Source organism: Pezoporus wallicus, unplaced genomic scaffold (assembly GCF_028554395.1).
Source record: "Pezoporus wallicus isolate ANWC-B61680 ecotype Strahan unplaced genomic scaffold, APGP_CSIRO_Pwel_v1 contig_3847, whole genome shotgun sequence".
Taxonomy (NCBI): Eukaryota; Metazoa; Chordata; class Aves; order Psittaciformes; family Psittacidae; genus Pezoporus; species Pezoporus wallicus.
This window is the reverse complement of record NW_026639842.1, coordinates 725390-746158: the sequence shown is the minus strand read 5'-3', so window position 1 is coordinate 746158 and position 20769 is coordinate 725390. Positions and strand designations below refer to the sequence as shown.

The window sequence follows — 20769 nt, the reverse complement described above, 5'->3', positions numbered from 1 at the left end:
CATTGTACGTTATCAGGATCTAATTCTGTTCCAAGCCTTTTTTTTAAAAAAAAAAAAAAACAACAACTTATCTGCACAAAAAACAAAAAACAAAAAAAAAAACTCAAAAAAACATACTACCTGTGGGGCCTTAAGATCATCAGCCATCTCATGTTACTGTGGCAGGATTAATTATACCCAACCTTCAAAAACTGTGTACTCACAAAAAACTCAGGTAGATTTAAAAGGTAGTTTGACTAAACACTACTTCTTCCAAAAGGTTGTCCCCAGTATAACTTCTCTCTGTTATACATAAATAACTTCTTTCTGACCTCAGAACAATTAGAACATATTTATACACATGTATTTACATATCAGAAGACAGCCACTACTGTCAGTTTTTTTACTTGCCAAAAATAGTGCTTCTGTTTCTTCAATAATAAAAACCCAGTAAAAAGATGACGACACCCAGCAATCTTTTTTCTGCTCTAACAGTTGTTCTCATTTGTCTTTACATATCCCTACATCACTCAGACCTCCTCTCAAATCCATTGTTGCTATTTGAAATTTGGACCCTATCCTTCAGAGATGTTGCAGATTGTATCAGTACAAAATGATGCTATTCTGTTACTTAAAATACTGAAAGCGCAGAATAAAGTAAGAAAAGATAGACCCTTAAATTCTATTTCAATTGTTCTTCCAGCTGTACATAACCCAGTTATTTTTCAGTTGGTTGTCCACCTTATGTTAAATTTAATCAAGATGTACTTGAACTAGTTTTAGCCTGGCAACTTGCCTTCTTTGTGTTCATATAGCAGTACATAGGGGTAACTAAGGCTAATTAAAGTAGTTGCCTTTCAACTAATTAATAAGAGATCTATTTTGATGTCTACTGCAACCTATGCTTCCAGCATAAATGCTGCCTAAACACAGATCCATTTTCTGATAGCCCACTATCATTACTTTTTCTTTTTATTGTCATTATACTTTAACAGCTGCCCTCATGGCAAGTCACATACCCTATGCGAGGCTTGAGACGTGATTTAGTTTTATCCGTGTTCTCTGTATGGTCATCATCACACTGCAAGATTTCTGCTTTGTTTCCAAAATTCCAAGAAAAAACAAAACTAAACCCACCCAAACATCTTTACCAGACAAGCCCACAGTCATCTTTTCCTTTCCATCTCCTTTGCTTACTTCTGACAGCAAATTTACTACTGTCAACATAAAAATAAATTACACATCACTTCCTCTTTTAGTCATTCATATCTAGTCAGTAAATTAAGTGCATATCTGTTCAGACTAATGAACCAAAAGAGAAGCTTTTGCTATCCCAAACTGTTCACAATGTGATGACAGTAACTTGTGAGTATACAAAGCAGTACTGAGCATGTGCAGAAGCACTCCAGAAATCCAAATGTTTCACTTCAGTCTACAGGGCAGACACTATAAAGTGCTCCTGCAGCAACAACAGCAGAGTTCACATTTAGCAGTGTAACAGACTAGAGGTGAATCGCTCTTCCTTATACAGCATGAAATGCTTTTCTTCTTTGAATCTTCTGCAAGGTATTAGAGTAATTTCTTATCCTACTTCTCTTGATATATACTCTAACAAAAAAGTGCAAATCTGTAACACAGCTGTCAATGTAGCTTTTTCTCCTCCAAATATTCTGCTCATAGGACAAATGAATCACAAAACCCAACGTGACTTAGATTCTTAAACATAGATTATGTTATACTTAGATGCCATATAAAATTAAATACTATAGGCAGACTCAGGTTTGTATGTGTTTGTTTGTATATTGGCTAACTTTCAGGGGAAGCCTATTCACCACTAATCCTCTGACCATAAAAAAAGATTGCTGAATAGGCCAGAGAATACATCCCCTCTTCAGCAAGTCTGCTTTGAAATTGCAAAGTAAGGGAAGAGGAAGACTACCCTGCCCCCCCAGCTTATCCAGTATGTGAAGCCTCAAAGTGCCTCCAGATACCTTGCTCTTAAGGATGGGAAGTCTGATGCATCATTGCTGCCATCTGCTGCATTTTTTTTAATTCTCCCATGGGACAAAGTTATTCAACATGCTTGGATCCAGACTTAAAAATATGCCAAGCCACTCCTCTCTTTAGCATTCCTCGGAACCAAGAACACGGAAAGAGGGAAGGAGCTACTTATAATAGCTTTTTTGAAGAAATGCCACAAGCAAACAACTCAACTGGCTTTAATGTCAGCATAAAGTCATAGCAATATTGACACAGTTTACAACTATTCAGAATACATTCATCAGGTAAACAAATAGCAAGGTTTTTTCCCCCTCTATGATTTAACTATTACTAGCTACAGGCTTTTTAGAGAGGATCTAAGTGCCTTTAAAAGACAGACCAGGCCAAAGTCCACCTTCCTAGTGCCTTAACAAGCACTTCTCCTATCAACTAATGGGGAGAAAATGAGTGAAGCAGTTCAGGCAAGCAGACCCTTCTTCCAGTTTTCCCATACCTCCTCCTGATGTGCAAAGGCACATTTTGTACTTGTTCCTTTAGTTTTATCTAAGAGTTCCAGGGACGCTTTCTATTTTTAAGCGCTTATACTGCCCATTAAGTCACATTTCTCAATGCTGTTTATTGTGGGATCACCATAAAAAAGGGGTGAGGGTAACAAATTTAAGCAGAAAATGATGCTGGTGTTATGCTACATCACCTGAGGTTGGTTGCTTAACTCCCAAGACTCATTAAAATCCTTCTGGCTAAGCTAAACACCACCACATGATTTGAAAAGCACTTCAACAGAAGTTGTGCTCTGCCACCTCAGAGCCCAGCTCAGCTGAGGAGCGGGTTTGCTTATTTTTTTTTTCCTTTAATACATATTTGTGGCTCTGCTATATCTCCTCATCTACTCAAAGCCTAAATAGGTTTTTCCCTCTCCATGAAACAAAACTGCTCTGAAGCAGCACTTTCATGACCTGAACAACTTATTTAAATAAGTACTTTAGTCCTATGTGCTGCACACACCTAGGCAGAAGGCAAGAAGTCAACATGACTTATTAATAGAAGTATACCTAGCCATCTACTTTCATTTCTACATATACCGATTCCTTGTCAAGGAATAAGTGTTTATCTCATACACAGTCTTAGAGACCTAAGTTTTAAAATACAGTCTAGCTTTAGGTACAATAGCACAAGTCAAAACTAGTCTTTCCAATCTTCTGACATCTAACTTCAATTATCCTTTTTCTACAATAAAGTCATGCAACTGTACCTAGTCCTGACAAAACAGTGATATTCCTGCCCTCCTAGGCCATACCTGATGTCATGCCCACCTCCAGTTAAGGCAAAAGAGAAGAACATCATCACAAAAGACTTCACAATGTCACTACTGCAGGTTTTTTTGAACAGCCGGTCAGATTGTTTAACTTTGCCTCCCATATATCAAGGTTAAATGGACTGTTAAGAGTTTAAGCACACATTTTACACATTAAAGCAATCAAACATTGGATTAGAAGTCAACTACAGGTGCAGAACTATTCAGCACTTTTCTTACAGTTTAGCCCCACAATAACATGAAAGAAAGAAGAAACAATGAGCAGTACTGATCCTTCATGACACTGATACCTTATATGTTCAGTTTAAGGTCTAATGCTCCCGCCTCTTGTTTAAATCTATTCAGGATTTCTCAAATTATTAAATGTCATCTCTTGTTACACAAACTGCCACTTAACTATTAATTAGCACATACTGCATGTAATATTGTGTATTGTCAAATGATCTGAGGATTATAGAAACACTGAATTTTCACTGGATACTATATTCAACTAGTGAAATTTATTTCCTCAGTCCCTTCTACAAGGCTTACTCTTGAACGTGTTGCAAAAGGACTTTTGAATAACATAACCTAACAGCTCTAAGCTTGAGACATCCTTCCATATTACATCCTATGAAAAACATTTTAGGAAGTACAATTAAATTCTCCACCATGGGATTTGGGTCTTGGCCTCTTCCTCAGAGAGTAATCTCAAATTTCTAGAAGTGAAGCATCACTCATAAAAAAGGGAACAGAGAAGTGAGTCAAAAGGGAGTGAAGCATTTCTTAAATGCTTCCTTGTGTTTAGGGAACTAAACTGGACTGGGTCTAGTTTGACCAGGACTTTCTCAGAAAGAGTAATTGTCAATCAGTATACAAAAAAAAAAAAAACAAATGGCTCCAATGACAAGGTGATAAAGTGACCTGAAGGGACAAAGCCCACATCTAGCTTAGAAAGCCAGAAATACCAGTACATTTCACTCCCAAATTTATCAGTGCTAAGAATTTGCCAATATCCTCAAAATCATCTACCTCCAACTTGTAAGTGTATGCTACTATTAACAAGATATTTATGAGGATCCTCAACCTGTCAGCTTTCCTCTATAGACTGGCATTCAAACTACTGAAACTCTGCTGCTAAATACTACTAAAATCACCCACATTCAAGCAGAGCTGTTGTTGGAAATGAACCATACTACGCTTGTGAACAATCTACAATTAGGCATTAAACAGCATATAATTTCATAGCTACTTCAAGGCAGAAGAAATTACTTTGCCTCCCTCACCATGAGGTTAAGCCTTTGAAAACTTGTTAGTAAACAAGTGACCGCAGTATCATTAACATACACAACCCTGGAAAGTGATTTCTGTGGCTTTCCATCACAGCATCAAAACTTTTAATTCGCTCACTGCTATCTGCTCAACACTGCTAACAGCAAAACGTGTGTTAAGTTTTGTTCCTGCCAAAGAAAACCGATGGAACTAAAGACGCAGCTAGGAAAATCTAATTGTTAATTTTTTAATAGTGCTAATGTTTAAAGACATAATAAATAATACTTTATATAATCTTCAGAATTAAGACTAGCATAAAGAGAATTATTTTTCCAGGATCTACAAGGGTGTATTAAAATTTCCAGTAGAAATTCCACAACTTTCTTCCTTAACTGCCACAAAAGCACTCGTAATAGGAATCACCAGATCCCCGTAGAACAGCATAGCCAAAAGAATGAGGGAATGTAACTCAGCAATCTTTTTTCAGTCTATAAAAAAATACTCCTATAAACCTGACTAGATACCATGGCAGTATGGCCCCATATCAAATACACACTGAAGCAGGGAATACCACAAGCATGAATCTATTCCTTTATGCAGTCTAGTCCTCCGATCTCAAAATAATGAAAACACACAAGAAAGAGCAGGTGATTTTCAGTTAGTCTGAAGCATGTACTTGCTAAATGCAATTGAGTCAGGACCTCCATTTTTCTCATTCCTATCATGTTTTGCGAAAGATGAAAGCGTCGTAATGATCTTAGTTTGTTAACTTCTTCCTACAGTCCATGATGATTTCTCAAACTACAGACTTGTACCCAAAACGTGTAAGTGAAGACATGAAGCACTAGAAAAATTTACTCATGCAAGTGTGCCATTATGGAACAGGGACAATCTTGAAAACACCATTTTTAATAGAGTATATTGGTAATGATTCTCATACAACAGAATGACGTTTTGATGCTGTGTATACAAGAGTATGATAACGGTGTAACTGAAAAAAAAAAGCTTAATAAGCTACAGGTCTCATCTATTTGGAATAAGATATTCTGCAAAGGAAAAGCTTTAATCTCGTAAGAATTAGTTATTTGAAATACACCATTATAGCACTATGGATACATTCCAAGATACCTAAATTGACATTAGTCATCTCTACTAAAGAGACAAGCAGACAAGTTCTCTGAAATTGAAAGAAACTGTTACTCTCCTTCTCCCAGTAAAGAACAGAAATTAAGATTTAGGTCCAACTTTACATGTAGTTTTACAAAACTTTAAAATATGCTAAATTAGAAGAACTAGCCATGTGAAGACCCATCAAATCACCTTTAATGCTAATGCACCTGTTGAAACTGGACTGACTTCTGAAGTAGATCTGCAAGTCTCTTACTCAAGCTTACACACTGGTTTCCTGACATTAATGCCCCAAGTACTGGGGGGGGAAATCACAAAACTACGGCACAAAACTAGAGAAGTGGATGCAATTTTTTCTCTATTATCAAATAGACAAAATTCACATGTGAGAAGGTACAACAGAGAAGATTCCCCTCCCCCCCCGAAAAAAAGGGGAGGGGGGGGGCACAGAAACAAATAAATAAAAACCCCATCAGCTTGTTTAGCAAAGGAGAGCACAAGTTTAGAGCATTTTCAAAATGCTCTTTAGTGCATGCTCCAGGTAAGTTGAAGCAACAAGCATTTTCCACTGCTGCAAGGTTAAGTTGAAGTAACAAGCACCTGCCACTTAGCGTAGTACAGGCTAAGTGCCTAGCAGAACACACCAAAACCAAACCCTTCAAGATTTCCCAAGAGGAAACATTCCTCCCAATATGCAGTTAACTCTCAAAGATGAAAATACAGTGTTATGAGTAGAGCATACACACAAATTATGTACCCAATCTTCTTCAAAACATTTACTGCAACATGTAAACACACAGTACTATCTGCCGTATGATCTGCCAAAAGCACCCCATAAAGCAACTTCCTGGATCCTGCAGAGTAGCACAGAAGCAGCAGCATGTGCCATTTGGCAGAACTGAGCAAAATTCCTGTTACAGAATGCAATTTCCTATTTGTATGGGTTTGTACTTTTTTCAACTTACAGGTCCATGCCAAGTGCATTTCCTGCATTTTCCTCACATGGTAATGTGTGAGCTACAACCTAACTCAGAACTTCTGCATAGCCTAAAAAACCTTGTACCTTAAATAAGTGCAAACTGTTGTAACTTGCAGTTTATTTTAATCCCCCATAGGACTAAAGAGAACTTAAGTCCAGGCTCCTACTCAGTGTGGAGAATTAGCTACCTTCAACAGCTCTGTTCCAGCTATTTTATGTTGTAATGCTATCAGCCAACTGTCCTCTAAAACATTCTAAGATACAATTTTGATTAAGACATAGTAAAAAAAAAATGTTTCATTCAACACTTATACCAGGGGAATATGTAATTAAAATACTTACTAGATGAGAACCGTCTTTAACTTCTTGTACTTGCTGCACCTGCGGTTCAGCCACAACTTTAGTGTCCTGATCAGAAGTCATGAGCTGTCTGCTTTTTGGCTGCTCAAAGAGAACTTTACTGGTCACCTTTGTAAGCTGCGGAAATAGAAAAACAAAAGATTCTGTAAGTGGTTGTTGAAATTCCTGAGAACTCACAGACATTCCAGACCTGTCGTGCTGATTCAGACCAAAGGTCCAAAGAACTTCCACGCAACACAGTCAGGATTATGTGTTCAGAGAAAATGTTATGGCAAAACATAAAGTGATCTCTCAGATATACTCAGTTTCCAGTCACTGGCTGCCTTGGGAGTGCAGACACTTGCCACAGCAACGGGCAGGGAAATCCAAGGTGAAAATTTCACTTGATTCTCACTTTAATTATTCAGATTGGTTTTCAAACCATGGCTTCTTCATACCACCTGGTAGATTTGCTTCAGTTATTAAGGAGCATTTAGTCACAAACCAACCTTTGTCTTCAAATACTCTCACAGTCACTTAATCTTCGCAAATTTCAAGCATGTTAACAACAGTTCTGCTAGATTAGTAACACTCAAGTTTTCTGCTCCATCATCCTAAAATGTTATTCTATTTGATTAGACAAGTAGAAAACTGAGTAGAGTTGAAAGTCTGACAGTGACTTCACTTCGAAATTTGATGCTATTATTTAATACTGTTATTTTTTAAAAAAACCTGTTCTTATAAAACAAAGCAAAACAAAAAAAAACCCCATACCCAAGAAAAGCCCATTTGAAGCATGAAGTCTCAAAGAAAATACTGGGGTTTAAAAAAAAAAAAGTGTAATTTTTACATTTTTCTTTTCTAAAAGGAATATGAGCAAGTTTTAATATGCTTTGAGTTACTTCTTCACATAGAAGGTTCCAGTACTACATCTGTAACAACATGCAAGAGCAATGTATTGCCTTCAAGTTGGTGACAACTTCAGGGTGAGATTCTCTACAATTTCCTTAAGAAAAAAATAAAAGGTAAATATCTGGAGCACATGGATGATTCATTATTTAACAGATAAGCTCCTTTTAGAGAACTTGAGCTCCAAATGACTGGAGTATTTCTTTACAGCCTTCCATGGAATCTCCTCTATGCTATATTCTGAAATGGACAAAAGTAAAAGTCTTTCATACAACTGATGGAATACATTCCAAAACTTTCACATAAAATGAAGACATTCACTTATAAACCAATTCAAGCACCTGTATTATGGGAATATGCAGAAGAAAAGATGTTTTGCACACACAGTTGAAGGAACCAATATACAGACCTTCCCAACAGGACAAAATATTCAAGATTAGACGAACAGAATGAAAAATATATTTTTGAAGGCAACACATGCACTGTATCACTGTATATTATGTTCCCGGAAGTATTTTTTCCTAACACCCTGCCTCTCATCTTGGAATAGAAATTATTCAAGAAAGGAATAATGGCACAGACAAAAAACACACATGAACAGACGCACAGTCTACATGGCAGAAAGTCTGGAATTCATTCAGGATGTATTTTATAAAATAACAAAGAAAATCATCCTCAGGGTGAAAGCAAGTAGCTAGACTCTGTGTTCCTCAAACCCACGCTCTATGCACATTAGCACTGCAGAAGGCGTCTAAGCTTCTTGAAGAATGCTTCTGTTAATATTCTGTAAAAGACATTGGGTTTGTCCTTTTAAAATCTGGATTAATATTTTACTAAGAAGAGCAAAAGACTTTCTTAAACTTTGTCTTTGCTGTGTATAATCTCCACTGCTGTTCATACTAAACTTGATCATGCACATTCGTCCAGATTCACAAACTAAACCTAATTTACAGAAAGACAAACACGTTTCTGTCAGCAATTATGCTACCTACTCAGCATTTTGATCCTCAAATCAATGCCAAGGTACTTCTTTGCATCCTTCTGTTGCCTGCTTCTCTTTCACACATTCCCATTCCCTCCTAGGATCATCCCCAGTCATGCTGCAATCTCTTCCATCCTCTGGCATGTAGTGCTAGCACCAGTACTCTGTAAATCTATGGCTTGTGGAAGGCAAACAGCTAAGATCATGTGAGTCTAACAAACTGAAGTTCCACTGCACATATGTAAAGTATTTGCTGACTGGCCATCAATCACAAAATATTCAGCTAAATCATTCATTTCAGCTGAGGGTAGACAAGTTGTTAGACAACTTGATAGACAATACACAACTACAATTTGCACACTGCAACTTCAGATTACTTGGGCAAGCCACCAGCAATAATAGCAGCACATCATTCTACTGCTTTTCAGAAGTCCTTTAGATGAGATTATACAAGACACTTATCACAGGCTAGGTGTAGATAAAATCTCTAGATAACTCTGGATTACTCAGATTAATAATCATTCTCATTACACAGATTTGTTGTGATACACTCCACACTAAATCCACTTACCTCGTGAATAAATTATTTCTAATAACTACAATGCCAAACCCACATTTTTAAGTTGCATTTTGACCACTAAGGATCAAAATGGCTCTAAAAACAAGTGAGATGATAATGTAATAATCTGCTTGAAAGGATATTCAACTTGCCTTCTAAATCCCATGCTTTTAACAAAGATCAACTATTGCCTTTCTGCCAATGAGTAAGCCATATGGGAAGACCCCAAACACAGAAGAAGTTCCCTTTGTAATTTTCTTCTCTTAGTGTATCACACTGCTCCAAGTCTCCAGGACATCAAGTGCTTTGCTGCAAAATCCCATCTGCTGTGATGCACTTCAAAGCAACTTTATGTGCAGGGCTGTTCTGGAAAGTTAGAGCCATCAACTTTTCCACTTACCAGTTGCCACTTACCAGTCTTTTAAAGCATAAGACTTATAGGACTGTAGGTTTCCACAACTATCATGTCAGAGAACACAGTGTTTGTTGAAAAGGCAGTGTTACTTCAAGGAGAGAAACAATAAAAATCACAATTGTTACAGGCTCTTCACAGGATGTGTTTTAGCATGTTTTTCGTTAGTACTGATACGCATCTCCATACTCAGGTTTATTTACAGAAACCACAATCAATATGTGGTAGTACTAGAAGCTACAGATCAGGAGTGATAGTTTGGAAGATTGTTTAGCCTCTTTTGATGCTATTTTAATAGTCAAATTAGCAATCAAGTTAAACGTGGCATTTGAATGCATCAGCAATAAAGATTATCATCCCCCTGAAGTGTTAACCTGCCCACCATTTTAAAAGATGCACTGAATTGCTGACTGGTAAACCCTATCTTTGCATAAACATACGCTGCTGCAATAAGGAGGAGACATACAAGGGAAAAAACACAAGTCAGCAGACCTATTTGGGACAGAGATAGAACATGGAGCTGTCAGAAGTAGACTGCAATTTTTTTCATTCGAGTTATAAAAAAAAAAAATAAACCCACAAGAAAAACCTTCAGGGGCACACAATCTCTTAAATATGCTTTAAAGAGTATTTCTACTCAACAGCAAACAGTCATGAAAAAAAATAATCAGTGTCCTCCACTAATTATGTCTAGTCACAGTCCACAGAATGGCCTGCATTTATGAATTGATTTAGAAGGCCACAATCAGAGTTTCGTAATATTATGTATAATTTCAATTCTGTAAACACATGTAGTAAAACTTTATTTTTCCTTCTGGCTTGCCATTTGGTCTTTACACAGTAATTAGTCAAGTTCATCAACTTCAGATGTATTATGTCAAGAGCAAAGTTACTTTCAAGACATGCAAATACTTATTTCCACAACTACCTAATCCCAGAGAAGTAACATGGATTTTCCTGAAGCTTAGAAACCAAGTTTGAACTGCTTTTGATAAGCAGGCAAGACTGTTATCCCCCAGAAATTTAGCATACAGGTAAAAACTTGTTTCTTTAGAAAGCATGCAACTTTTAAGCAGTTAAGTCCTTAATGTCCCCTAAACTGTAATACACTGGTACTTGCAACAGGAAGGAGAAGAGCACCTTAATACAGTTGTTTCCTCAGTACGACAACAGGTACAGTACTCTACTTGTACAGATCTGTCCCTGTGGACACCTACTCAGCAGTGGTAAATCTGAGGAGTTACAAGAATATTCTCAGGAGGGACTGAGACCATCTGGCCAAGCACAGGTAGCACATATTTCAGCCTACTGGTTTCCCTTTGCAATATCCACAGCCGCTTTCACAAATAAGAAACTGGTTTGTGGATGGGGTTTTTTTGTTTTGTTTGTTCGGTCTTTTTTGTTGCTGAGTTTTTTTAAGTTGACAGCATGTTTCTTTACTGGCAAATATTTTCAAATCCATCTTGTTATGAGGATTTCATCATTTTAGAAGATACCAGATACAAACTAGCAAAATAATCCACAGCATATACTGTATGGACTATACAGACAGAGTACACGTAACCATATGGTCACTTCTACCTGGATGCCAAGCCAAGCAGAACTGGGATCACTCCCATCCAAAAGCCACATGTGTCCATGAATTGTGGTACCAACATCAGGCTAACCACATTTTAGTTCAGGTTTAGGTATTTTCTAGTACTGGCAGTTAATATTCAGCTGCCTGAAGATACTTCTATACAAACAGCATCGCTATACCCCACAACCTTGCAACAGCTTGGAAGAGATACCTACTAGGTTATTATATAGCCAACAAAACCACTACCGCCCCACCAACACTCCCAAAACCTCCCTTGAAAGCAGGGGGATTAGGGCCTACACTTATTACTAGTCTCTATTTTTCCTAATTCATATTCAGTGTGCTTTTATGCAGTCTGTTTTGCTGTCTACAGTTACAAGAATGTGAGTAGCAGTGTGCTTCCTCTCAATCAAGCCAGTCAGATAGATCTGTTATTTAAAAACATGCAAAACCCCAAACAGTGCTCTAGGGCTGAAATCTTGCCTGCCAACTTTCAGCCCAGAGTAATCAGCCCTTAAAAAGAGATTTACAAATGCGAGTGCTGACAACTAACTTTCACGCTGCAAACAGCAACACCATAAAACAAAAAAGCTCATAGAATAAAAGATCTTTTCACTGCTCTTCCAGTAAGCACAAACAAAAATAGATTTGAGTTTGGCTTTGTGCAGAACTCTTCCTAGCAAACATTTTAGAAAGTTTAAACACAGACCAAGATAAACTTTTCACACGGCTAATACAGAAATACACCTCCAGCAACATCAGAAAGCCTAAAATGTTGTGAAAACAGGGATGCACTCACTGCTTAACTTAAACCTCCTAACAAACTTCTAGTTGCAGACCATCAACTCCCTTTCTACTATCAGAAATAACATACTTTCTCACCATCTTTCACACCCTTTGGTATCCACAAGGATTATTACACCTCAGCAGAAGAAATCAGAGCTACCACTGACCTCAGCTTTGAAAAGAATTTTAGCACCTGCTGAGAACATTACATAGTTGATATGAGAAATAACAGATGCCTCTTCCAAAAGTATGTTATTAATTCCATACATTAACTCCTGTTTAAACAAAGTTTACCTTTCTTTATTAGCTTCACAAGTGTTTTGAATACCCAAAACATGTAATATGTCAAGAGTTAATCATGTTCTCGGCCCAGGTAAAGCTGCTAACTCAGATACAGGATAGTTAAGCTTATAGAGCATCATCAAGGAAACCTGACAAATCCTAATCCTGAAAGCTTGCAAATTTCCCTTCAGTTTAGCATTACGAACACTGCTACAAACTAGAGCTTGTAATTTTAATCAGACAGCTGTTTTAGAAGCTTTTCAAGGAAAGATTTCATGTAAGAATTGAACTATCATCCCACTGTATGGGACACATGTTACCATTCTGTAGATGAATAACCCTATGAAACTGTATCTTTCCAATACAGAACGCCTGTAACAGAACTCAGGGGTTTCCATTTTCCTTTCAAAGCATGAAATCAGTTTCTTTACAGAGCAGATGTGGCAAGCAATCCATCATTCAAAGGATGGCATTATTTAAAAGAAAATATACTGTGAAGTTATTACATTACCACAGTGAACAAATTAGCTGTGAACAAAAAAAAAAACCAAAACAACTAACACCACCAAAAAGTACATTTGTTGGTGGCAATCTTGGTAATCACCATTGTACCTACATCAGTTGTAAACTCTGTATTGCACAACAGCAGTTAAAAAGCTGACATGACATAAATATTTAGCCATACCTTGTGTCTATAGAAGTTAATACTGAATACATTATTCTTTTAAAAATCACCACAAGGCTTTGAATTTAACTGCTAACTAGCAAAACAGCAGGGGGAAGAGTTGAAAATTTCACCTCTGAAGCTTAATGCAACCCAGACATTCCAAGCTTGCCAGATGATGGTTTCAAAATGTTCATGCACCCAGTGCAAGTGCCAGCATGGCAGCTGGATAGTTAGATTTCAAATAACTTGATAGAAGAACCATCCGATTTGTTTGTTTTCCTTCCTGCAAAAAAACCAAAATGACTTATGCCCAGGCACCCACCAGGCAGCGCGCAGAACAAAACTGCAACTTTCTGGTTACTGAAGAGGAACATGGACATAAGCGCCCAGAGAGTACTCAGGACGGGACCCCTGATGGGTACAAGTCATTTTAAAACACGTGGCAACCGAGTGTTAACAAGAAATACATTGTGTCAGAAGACCATTTAAACCTTTATACAGTATGCTTTTAACATTTCACAATAAAACCCCACCAGCCCAAATGGTTTTGAACTGCTGCTGTATCTACTTCACAAGGGTTTTGAAAAAGCTTCTGCTCTTTATAAGGTTGATAGCCTTCAAAACTGTTCTGCAATTCTATTAGTTGTCTCTTCAAACGTAGTCTCTCCTCTAAAAACGGCTGAGATTTCAAGAAAAACACTACACCTTGCTATTTAAAGGGAACACTGCATTTCCTTATTGAAAGATTTATGAAACATTTCTGCGCTAGGCTTCACAAGTGATTCACAACTCCCATCATTTACTGAGCTTTCTAACTCACACACAAACCTGTGTGATGGAACTACACACAAGAACCAATCATGCTGCAAGTCTAGAAATTGAGACTGTTACAGTAATTAGCTGTCCAAGAGATACCAAGCAATAAGTTACTAAACAAAAGTGATAAAACCACCAAAGAAACATGATAGTGGTAAGTGATAAGGACTCTATACAGAGGTATGCAAAAAACCTCTTTCAGTCAAGAGCAAGAAAAATGGGAAGATGTTAAGAGTTACAGCCTTATTCATTCATCTAATCTCAAGCAACAATAATAAAGATCTTGATAGTACATAGAAGATAATGGGATGACTGCTATCAACAAATAACCCTGATTATTTTCCCTGTATATAGCCTTTTCTGCAAAAGAACCCAAACAGAAAGCAAAAAGAAACAAGAAAAACCAACACAACCCCCAAACTTTACCATTTAAGAACACTAGGAATGCCTACCAAAGCAGGAACTGGGAAGAAATTTTTGTGCCTGGTAAGAGTATGAAGTGCCTTGAAGACAAGAGTGATCGTGTCATGAGCAGTTTTCAGTTTGCTTCTGGCTTGTTCTCAGTTTTCAAGTCTGAAGCAGCACTCTCCTGACTGCAAGCTGAAGCACATAACATGAAGAAACCCAACTCATTAACAGGGGTTGCTTCATGTAGCACATCCATCACAAAGCCACAAGCTTGTTTCCCTCACTGTAAGTGGACTAATAGCAACCACCACCCTGCAGGTTATCCATAAAGATGCATATTTAATTTCTATATAAGTACCATGTCAGATAAGATTCTTTTACCAGATGACAATTTCAAAAAGTAACAAACTATTAATTAAAATAAACCCTTCACTCTCCCCTTTGTGCATTATGTCAGTCTACCCCTCAAATGGCAGTTATTCTAGTAACGCACCCAAACCATGACAGTTCTAAAATGAAAGGTGGGATGATACATCAATATAAAGCATCTGTGATCATAATTCTCCACAACCCCATTTTCTCTTGAAAAGTTGTTTTACCTAGTTGACTTTACAATCACAAATTTTACATTCATTACCAAGGCCTATAAAAGCATAAAACATCTCACACTGGAACAAAAAGTTTTTTTATTTTCCTCAGTAAAGATATCAGGAATTTACCACTCAAGTGCATTAGGCAAGTATCTCAATGTATGATGATTTTCCACTAAAACGCTCTATCACTTGCCCTCTAACAGGTTTGTGAGCATTTGACCTCCTCCCTGTCTCCCAGCTCTGGTGTCTCTTCTTACTTTTTCAGGACAGAAAACATGACCAGCAAGAACAGACAATCCCCTTTTCCTATAAACAGCTAAACAGAAAAATACACAGTAGTTGCTTACACACATACTTTACTTCTAGGCCTCCCAGAACAGTAGTAGAGAAGACCCAAGCTGAACAACTAATGCAATAATCCTCCTTTCCTGTTCACTAGGAATCCATCAGCAGCAGAGCACTGCAAACCAAGTACTGCAGTTCTGAGTGAAATTTAGTAAGTCAAGTCCACATCACTCTGCTGCTGCTCCTATTGCTCTTGCCTACAAAGCACCACAGGGTGGGCAGAGAACACAGTAACATACCTGCAGGACTTTCACAAGAGACATTCCAGCAGAATTCCTGCGCTGAATTAAAGAGTGAAAGAACAGGTCAATGCAAACCACTGTTCTTCTGCATTGAAAGAAACAGAAAACCAACTAAGCCTGAACACGGGGCAACAATGCTTCAAAGTACCTACAGAAGGACAAGCTTAGAGTTCCATACCCCACACACCACGCAGTATTTCACATCTGTTTCTGCTTCCAAGCAGTATAATAGAAAACACATTCGTTAAATAAGCCCAATCAGAGAGGAAGACTAACTTGCCACATAATCTTCTAAAACCAACCAGCCTAAATAATGGCTAAGTATGAAAACAAACAAGTTTCTGCCTAACGTGGATTAACAGTAACTTTACAATGTGATGGAAGCTCCCTCCTTCCACCAATTTTTTTTTTTAATATATTTTAAAAATTGATGAGGTTTTCATCGGAGTACAAGCATCATGTATTATGCTAACCCACTGCTCACATTAATTTCTTGTAATACTCTAATCCACCTGCATTTACCTGTTACGCTTGACTAAGCTATGAGGTAACAGCCTGTGCTTGCACAATGTCCAGTGCAGTGGGATTCCAATCTGCAAATACAAATCACAGCTGAGGTAACACAAATAGAAGTGTTGGTATTTTTACTAACATATCATTTTAACTGCTAAAATTGTTCACCTACTACACAAATATTAACTCTAGACGCTTTGGTGTGATCTTTGATAGGATAATTGCATTTTACTCTGAAAGACAAAGCTCCTCAATAACTTCAGATATCTTCATACCTACAAATTAGCTGGGGGACTATTCCAGGCTTTCAGTGTAATACCAGTATTTAATGTCAAGTACTGTTCAGTGATGTGGAAATTATGTTTTTTCACTTAAGGCAACATTAGGAAAGCCTCACAGAAATCTGGTTCCGAAGTTTATCACCATCAAATGCAAAATTTCATCTAATCCATCAGCTTGAACTGTTGTACTCTGATACATTTTAAATAAAGGTAACTTTTTTTAAAACTTCAGCCTGTATTACTCCCTTCCTATAGCCAACCAAGCACATGAAGAGATTAACATGGCTATCGGAAAAAGACATACGAAAGAGTTCCCAGATATTTCTTTCTATTCTTCATTTTGACGTGTCTTATTTCTAGCAGGTGAGTTTACTTTGGCACTCTGGACGCTATGTCTGCCTTGTTTTATCATATCTTCTTGGAACTCCTGCACGCATGAGGAATTATTATGCAATGAAAATATCTTGCATAGCAATGTATCTTCCTTGTTTCCCTTCCCTCCCCACATAGCTGTCTTGCTCTCACTTAACCAAGGGGTTTTGGGGGGGTATATTTCTTTATATATTTAAGGGAAGTCAGAGATTCATCTTCCACTGCTGAAGGAAGCAACAATTAAGTATTCTAGAAGTTCACACACAGCAGTAAAGTTGATAGAAACTGTTGCATTTTGATCACGAGAATGAGTTTTCATTCTAAGACTGAAACCTATTCGTGACTGGGAATGAAAACTAGAAAAGATACTGAATTTTGCTGGCTAATGGACTCAACTGCATTTCAGCGTGCTGGCGTAGCAGTAAATAGATCTGTCGTTTTATAAATTCTGTTTCTTTCACAAAACAATTCCAAGCTCTACAGTACTTTACTGTGGCTTCGAATCTTTAAAGCTAAGATGCAGCAACTGATGGTCTATTTGGCCTTTCCTAATTCTTCAAAGAAACAACAGGTGACAAAGTACCAGCAGCTTTAGCACTTGCTTAGAGAGAAGTTAAATATTGTGCATGATGAGTGTCAATTTAGTAGTGCTGGGAACAACAAACTTCCTTGTTTCAATTACTGAATGTTCCTCCTCCCAACTTGCCAACACCATCTTTACGTTTTCCGCATACTTTACTATGCTGCTGACCAGCAAGTGGCCAGTGCCCACTCACAATGCTGCCTATGACTCTAGGCAGTATAGTTAACAAAGGTCAAGAAAACAACTAACCCAGCTCTACTGGGCAGGATTTTATGGAGACCACCTTCTTCGGAAAAATTCAAGAGTTGGCAGAAGAGAATGCAGTATTTTATCATGAAAGACAAGACTAAAAACAACACTTGAAGCTGTAAGGTTAATATTTAGGGCACTTCCAAGGGTGAGGTTAGAAGTCTGACATTCTTTAACAAGTCTTAATAGGCTTATCATCTTAGAATATTACTACTATTTGTATGCCATGTTTCAAGTCTGCAATCAGTGCTGTGCTTAAGCAAGAGGAGGTCAAAAACTGTACTAGGAACTTCTAGGACACTTTAATATTTTTAGTGCTTTGACTTACTCTTAAAGACACGTACATAGCTTCAAAGCTGATCTGCTAAGTTCTTCATGGTCACATTCTCAAACCACACAATAAATGCATAATGCAGGGAAGCAGAAATCTTAACACCAACGGTCTCAAAATCAAATGCACGCAGAAACCATCTCCAGAATTCTACTGCACTCAGACTGATGGGACAGCTGTTGCAGTGCTGCTAGAATATATTTTCTGTCAGAACAGGTCCAAAGAAAATGAGAGAGAAAAAGGTCTACAGTGACGTAAAGTCCAGGTGAGAGGCATGTATGGAACCAAGTAAGATGTTGATAATTACAGTGGTAAATAAAAATGTACAAAAATGAGTTTTCTTCCAACACAAATATATACAATAATCCTGGACTATGACAAGACTACTGTAATAAACAGCAAAGGCAAGACATCTGGCAAAGCAAACAGCCTAGGATGAACTCCCCTCAGGCTTTGGGGTTTAGGAGTTTGCGTTTTTTTTTGGTTGATTGTTTTGTTTTTTTTTCCCAGATTACTTTAAAGGCATTTGTTTACCTGAAATTTGTTAAGATTTGGTCCTGAACATGTTTCAAAACTTAAAGTGAAATTAAACTACTCACAGAAGAAATGTCATTCAACTTTAAGGTTCTGTAATACAAAAAAGGAAGCTAATGTTTTTGCCAATGATTATTTCATTACCTTCTTTGCCAAAAATAGAATTTAACCCAAATGATCCAGTCATTTTAGTATTACTTCCTCTTTTGAAAAAAGCCACCATCCTCCATTACAAGCTTCACTGAAATCAGAAGCAACTCTTGCTTGCTCTTAAAGCGCTGTATGAAAGGCTATCACCTACTGAGTGTACATTTGTTCACAGTTAGAGCACCCCACCTTTTTAGAGTATCACTGTAATCAAAACTACTGGTAATTCAGGTTTTGACTCACTGTTAAAGGATGGACTGTTCCAATATTTCAGCTTGGATTCAACGACAATAATTCTTCCCTGCAAGTTAAAATAACTGGGCAGAGACAACCCTAAAAATTTCACTGATTCCTTGAATCCTGGCAGTTAAAATACATGTTAATTAAGAAACAGAAAGTTATAATTCTAACAAAGCAGATTATAAACTAAGCTGCAACACCTTCATTAACAAATTAAATTATTCCACTCCCTTCTTTGTAATACAAATCTTTTAGACATCTACTATAAAGAATCAGACAACAAGCTTTAAACAGGAACAGGGATACAAACCCAAGATCTTGGAGACATGACAGTGCAGGCAATATTTTGCCCAAATTGTTTGTCTTGCTGCTTTAAACAGCAACATGTTGACCATTCTCTGTCCCTGTCGGGCAGCAACAACATTGAATGGGAATGAATTTCCAAGATAAGATCGCAAATTCCACACATAAAGGTAGCTCAGCACTTAACTGTGCTCTGATGCATTCTTCACTTTTGTTCTATTTTTCTAATTCCTAGAAAAAGAATCAGAAATCAGTAGGATACATCAAAATGTTTGAGCATAAACCTTCAGCGCCAGGGTAGCAAATCAAGCTACTTTGCAAATTGGCCTGTTGTTTCACCAGTTCCTTGTTTGAACAACAGACACAGTCAGACTGTGCAGCAACCTGCAACAGCACCACAACCTGTAAAAATATTCTTATGGATACCAATACTGACCAAATCCGAAGCCATAAAGCTGCCAAAAGACATCCCTGTAGAGCTTCACAAGTGTTTCATTAAGTTTCTGACAAGTAAAAATTATCAAATGGTTAAATATTTTTCCCCTCAACATAATTACTATTTTATATTTTGTTTCTCAAGGTTCTCTGTCAGATCACTGGCATTCTGCAATTATAAAATACTTGGAAATAGACTGCAGAACATTAGGTCTTCCTAGAAATACACAGAAATGTTTTAGTAGAGTAACAGAAACCTACATTTTTTTGTTTGCAGTTTCTACCTCCATTACCAAGACAGATGGAAGTCTGCCTTATGAATACCACCAATTAATATTCATCACTGTTGTTTATTTCTAGAAAGTAGCAGGGAAAGGCCAGTATGAGGAAGAATCTAAGCAGATACCTGTTTAATACTTGTGCAACTTGTACAAGAAAACACAAGAAATCTAAAAGCAAAATTAAGTGATACAATATTTAGATTTGCAAAAAGCCCAGCACAAGCTCTAGATAAAAATAAATATATGTTTGACAACTACATTCAAAACTCAGAATATTCCTGAGCAAGACCCATGTGAACTACTGATAGCACCTAAAGGTGTAATTTCCGAAGTCTGTATTGCCAGTGTTTGCTATTGTCAATAGTGAAAATGATAGTCATGTTAGGAAGGAATCCCGAACGGATAAATCAAATCTGAGCCTAATTCACTATACACTACCATGCCAGACAGATGTCTATATGTATCTATAGGCATCTATGTTTCTATGTACCTGCATGTGCATCAGTCCAGAACTAGAAGCTGTGTATAGTTACTTCTTTAAATACATGTACACTGAACTCAAAAAAACCAGGAACTCTAGATGGCCAGAAAGACAATCCAGAATAAACTTTTACTGTAGGATATACTCTCAGGGACACCAGCTCCTTACATGCCAACAGCCTTTTGTGAATAACAACAGAGCTGCTAGAAATGCAGAGGTGGCGATCCATTCAGCTTATGAACGACTGATTCCTTTTGTATTACATCATTCAACTACCCATTAAGGAGCTGGACTGACAGGATCCAGAATATGCATAGCCCAGCCCTCCATGGTAAATGAGCGTTAGAAAAGATTAAGGCTCAAAGAAATTGGTGATTCATCAGGGCGTCAAAACAGCGTTTCCCCCATTCCCTGCAATGTTCTAGGCAAAGTAACTAGCCACATATT

The 20769-nt window shown here is 37.5% G+C and overlaps 1 protein-coding gene across 1 annotated transcript in view; it reads right to left on the bottom strand.

Annotated features, from left to right (window-relative positions):
* LARP4B (La ribonucleoprotein 4B) overlaps positions 1-20769 on the bottom strand; it is a 55061-nt gene that overhangs the window by 29605 nt on the left and 4687 nt on the right. The window contains exon 2 of the mRNA XM_057416443.1: positions 6996-7130. Within this exon, the coding sequence (XP_057272426.1) occupies positions 6996-7076 (81 nt within the window). The 5' untranslated portion in view covers positions 7077-7130. The remainder of the gene's footprint in view (positions 1-6995; positions 7131-20769) is intronic.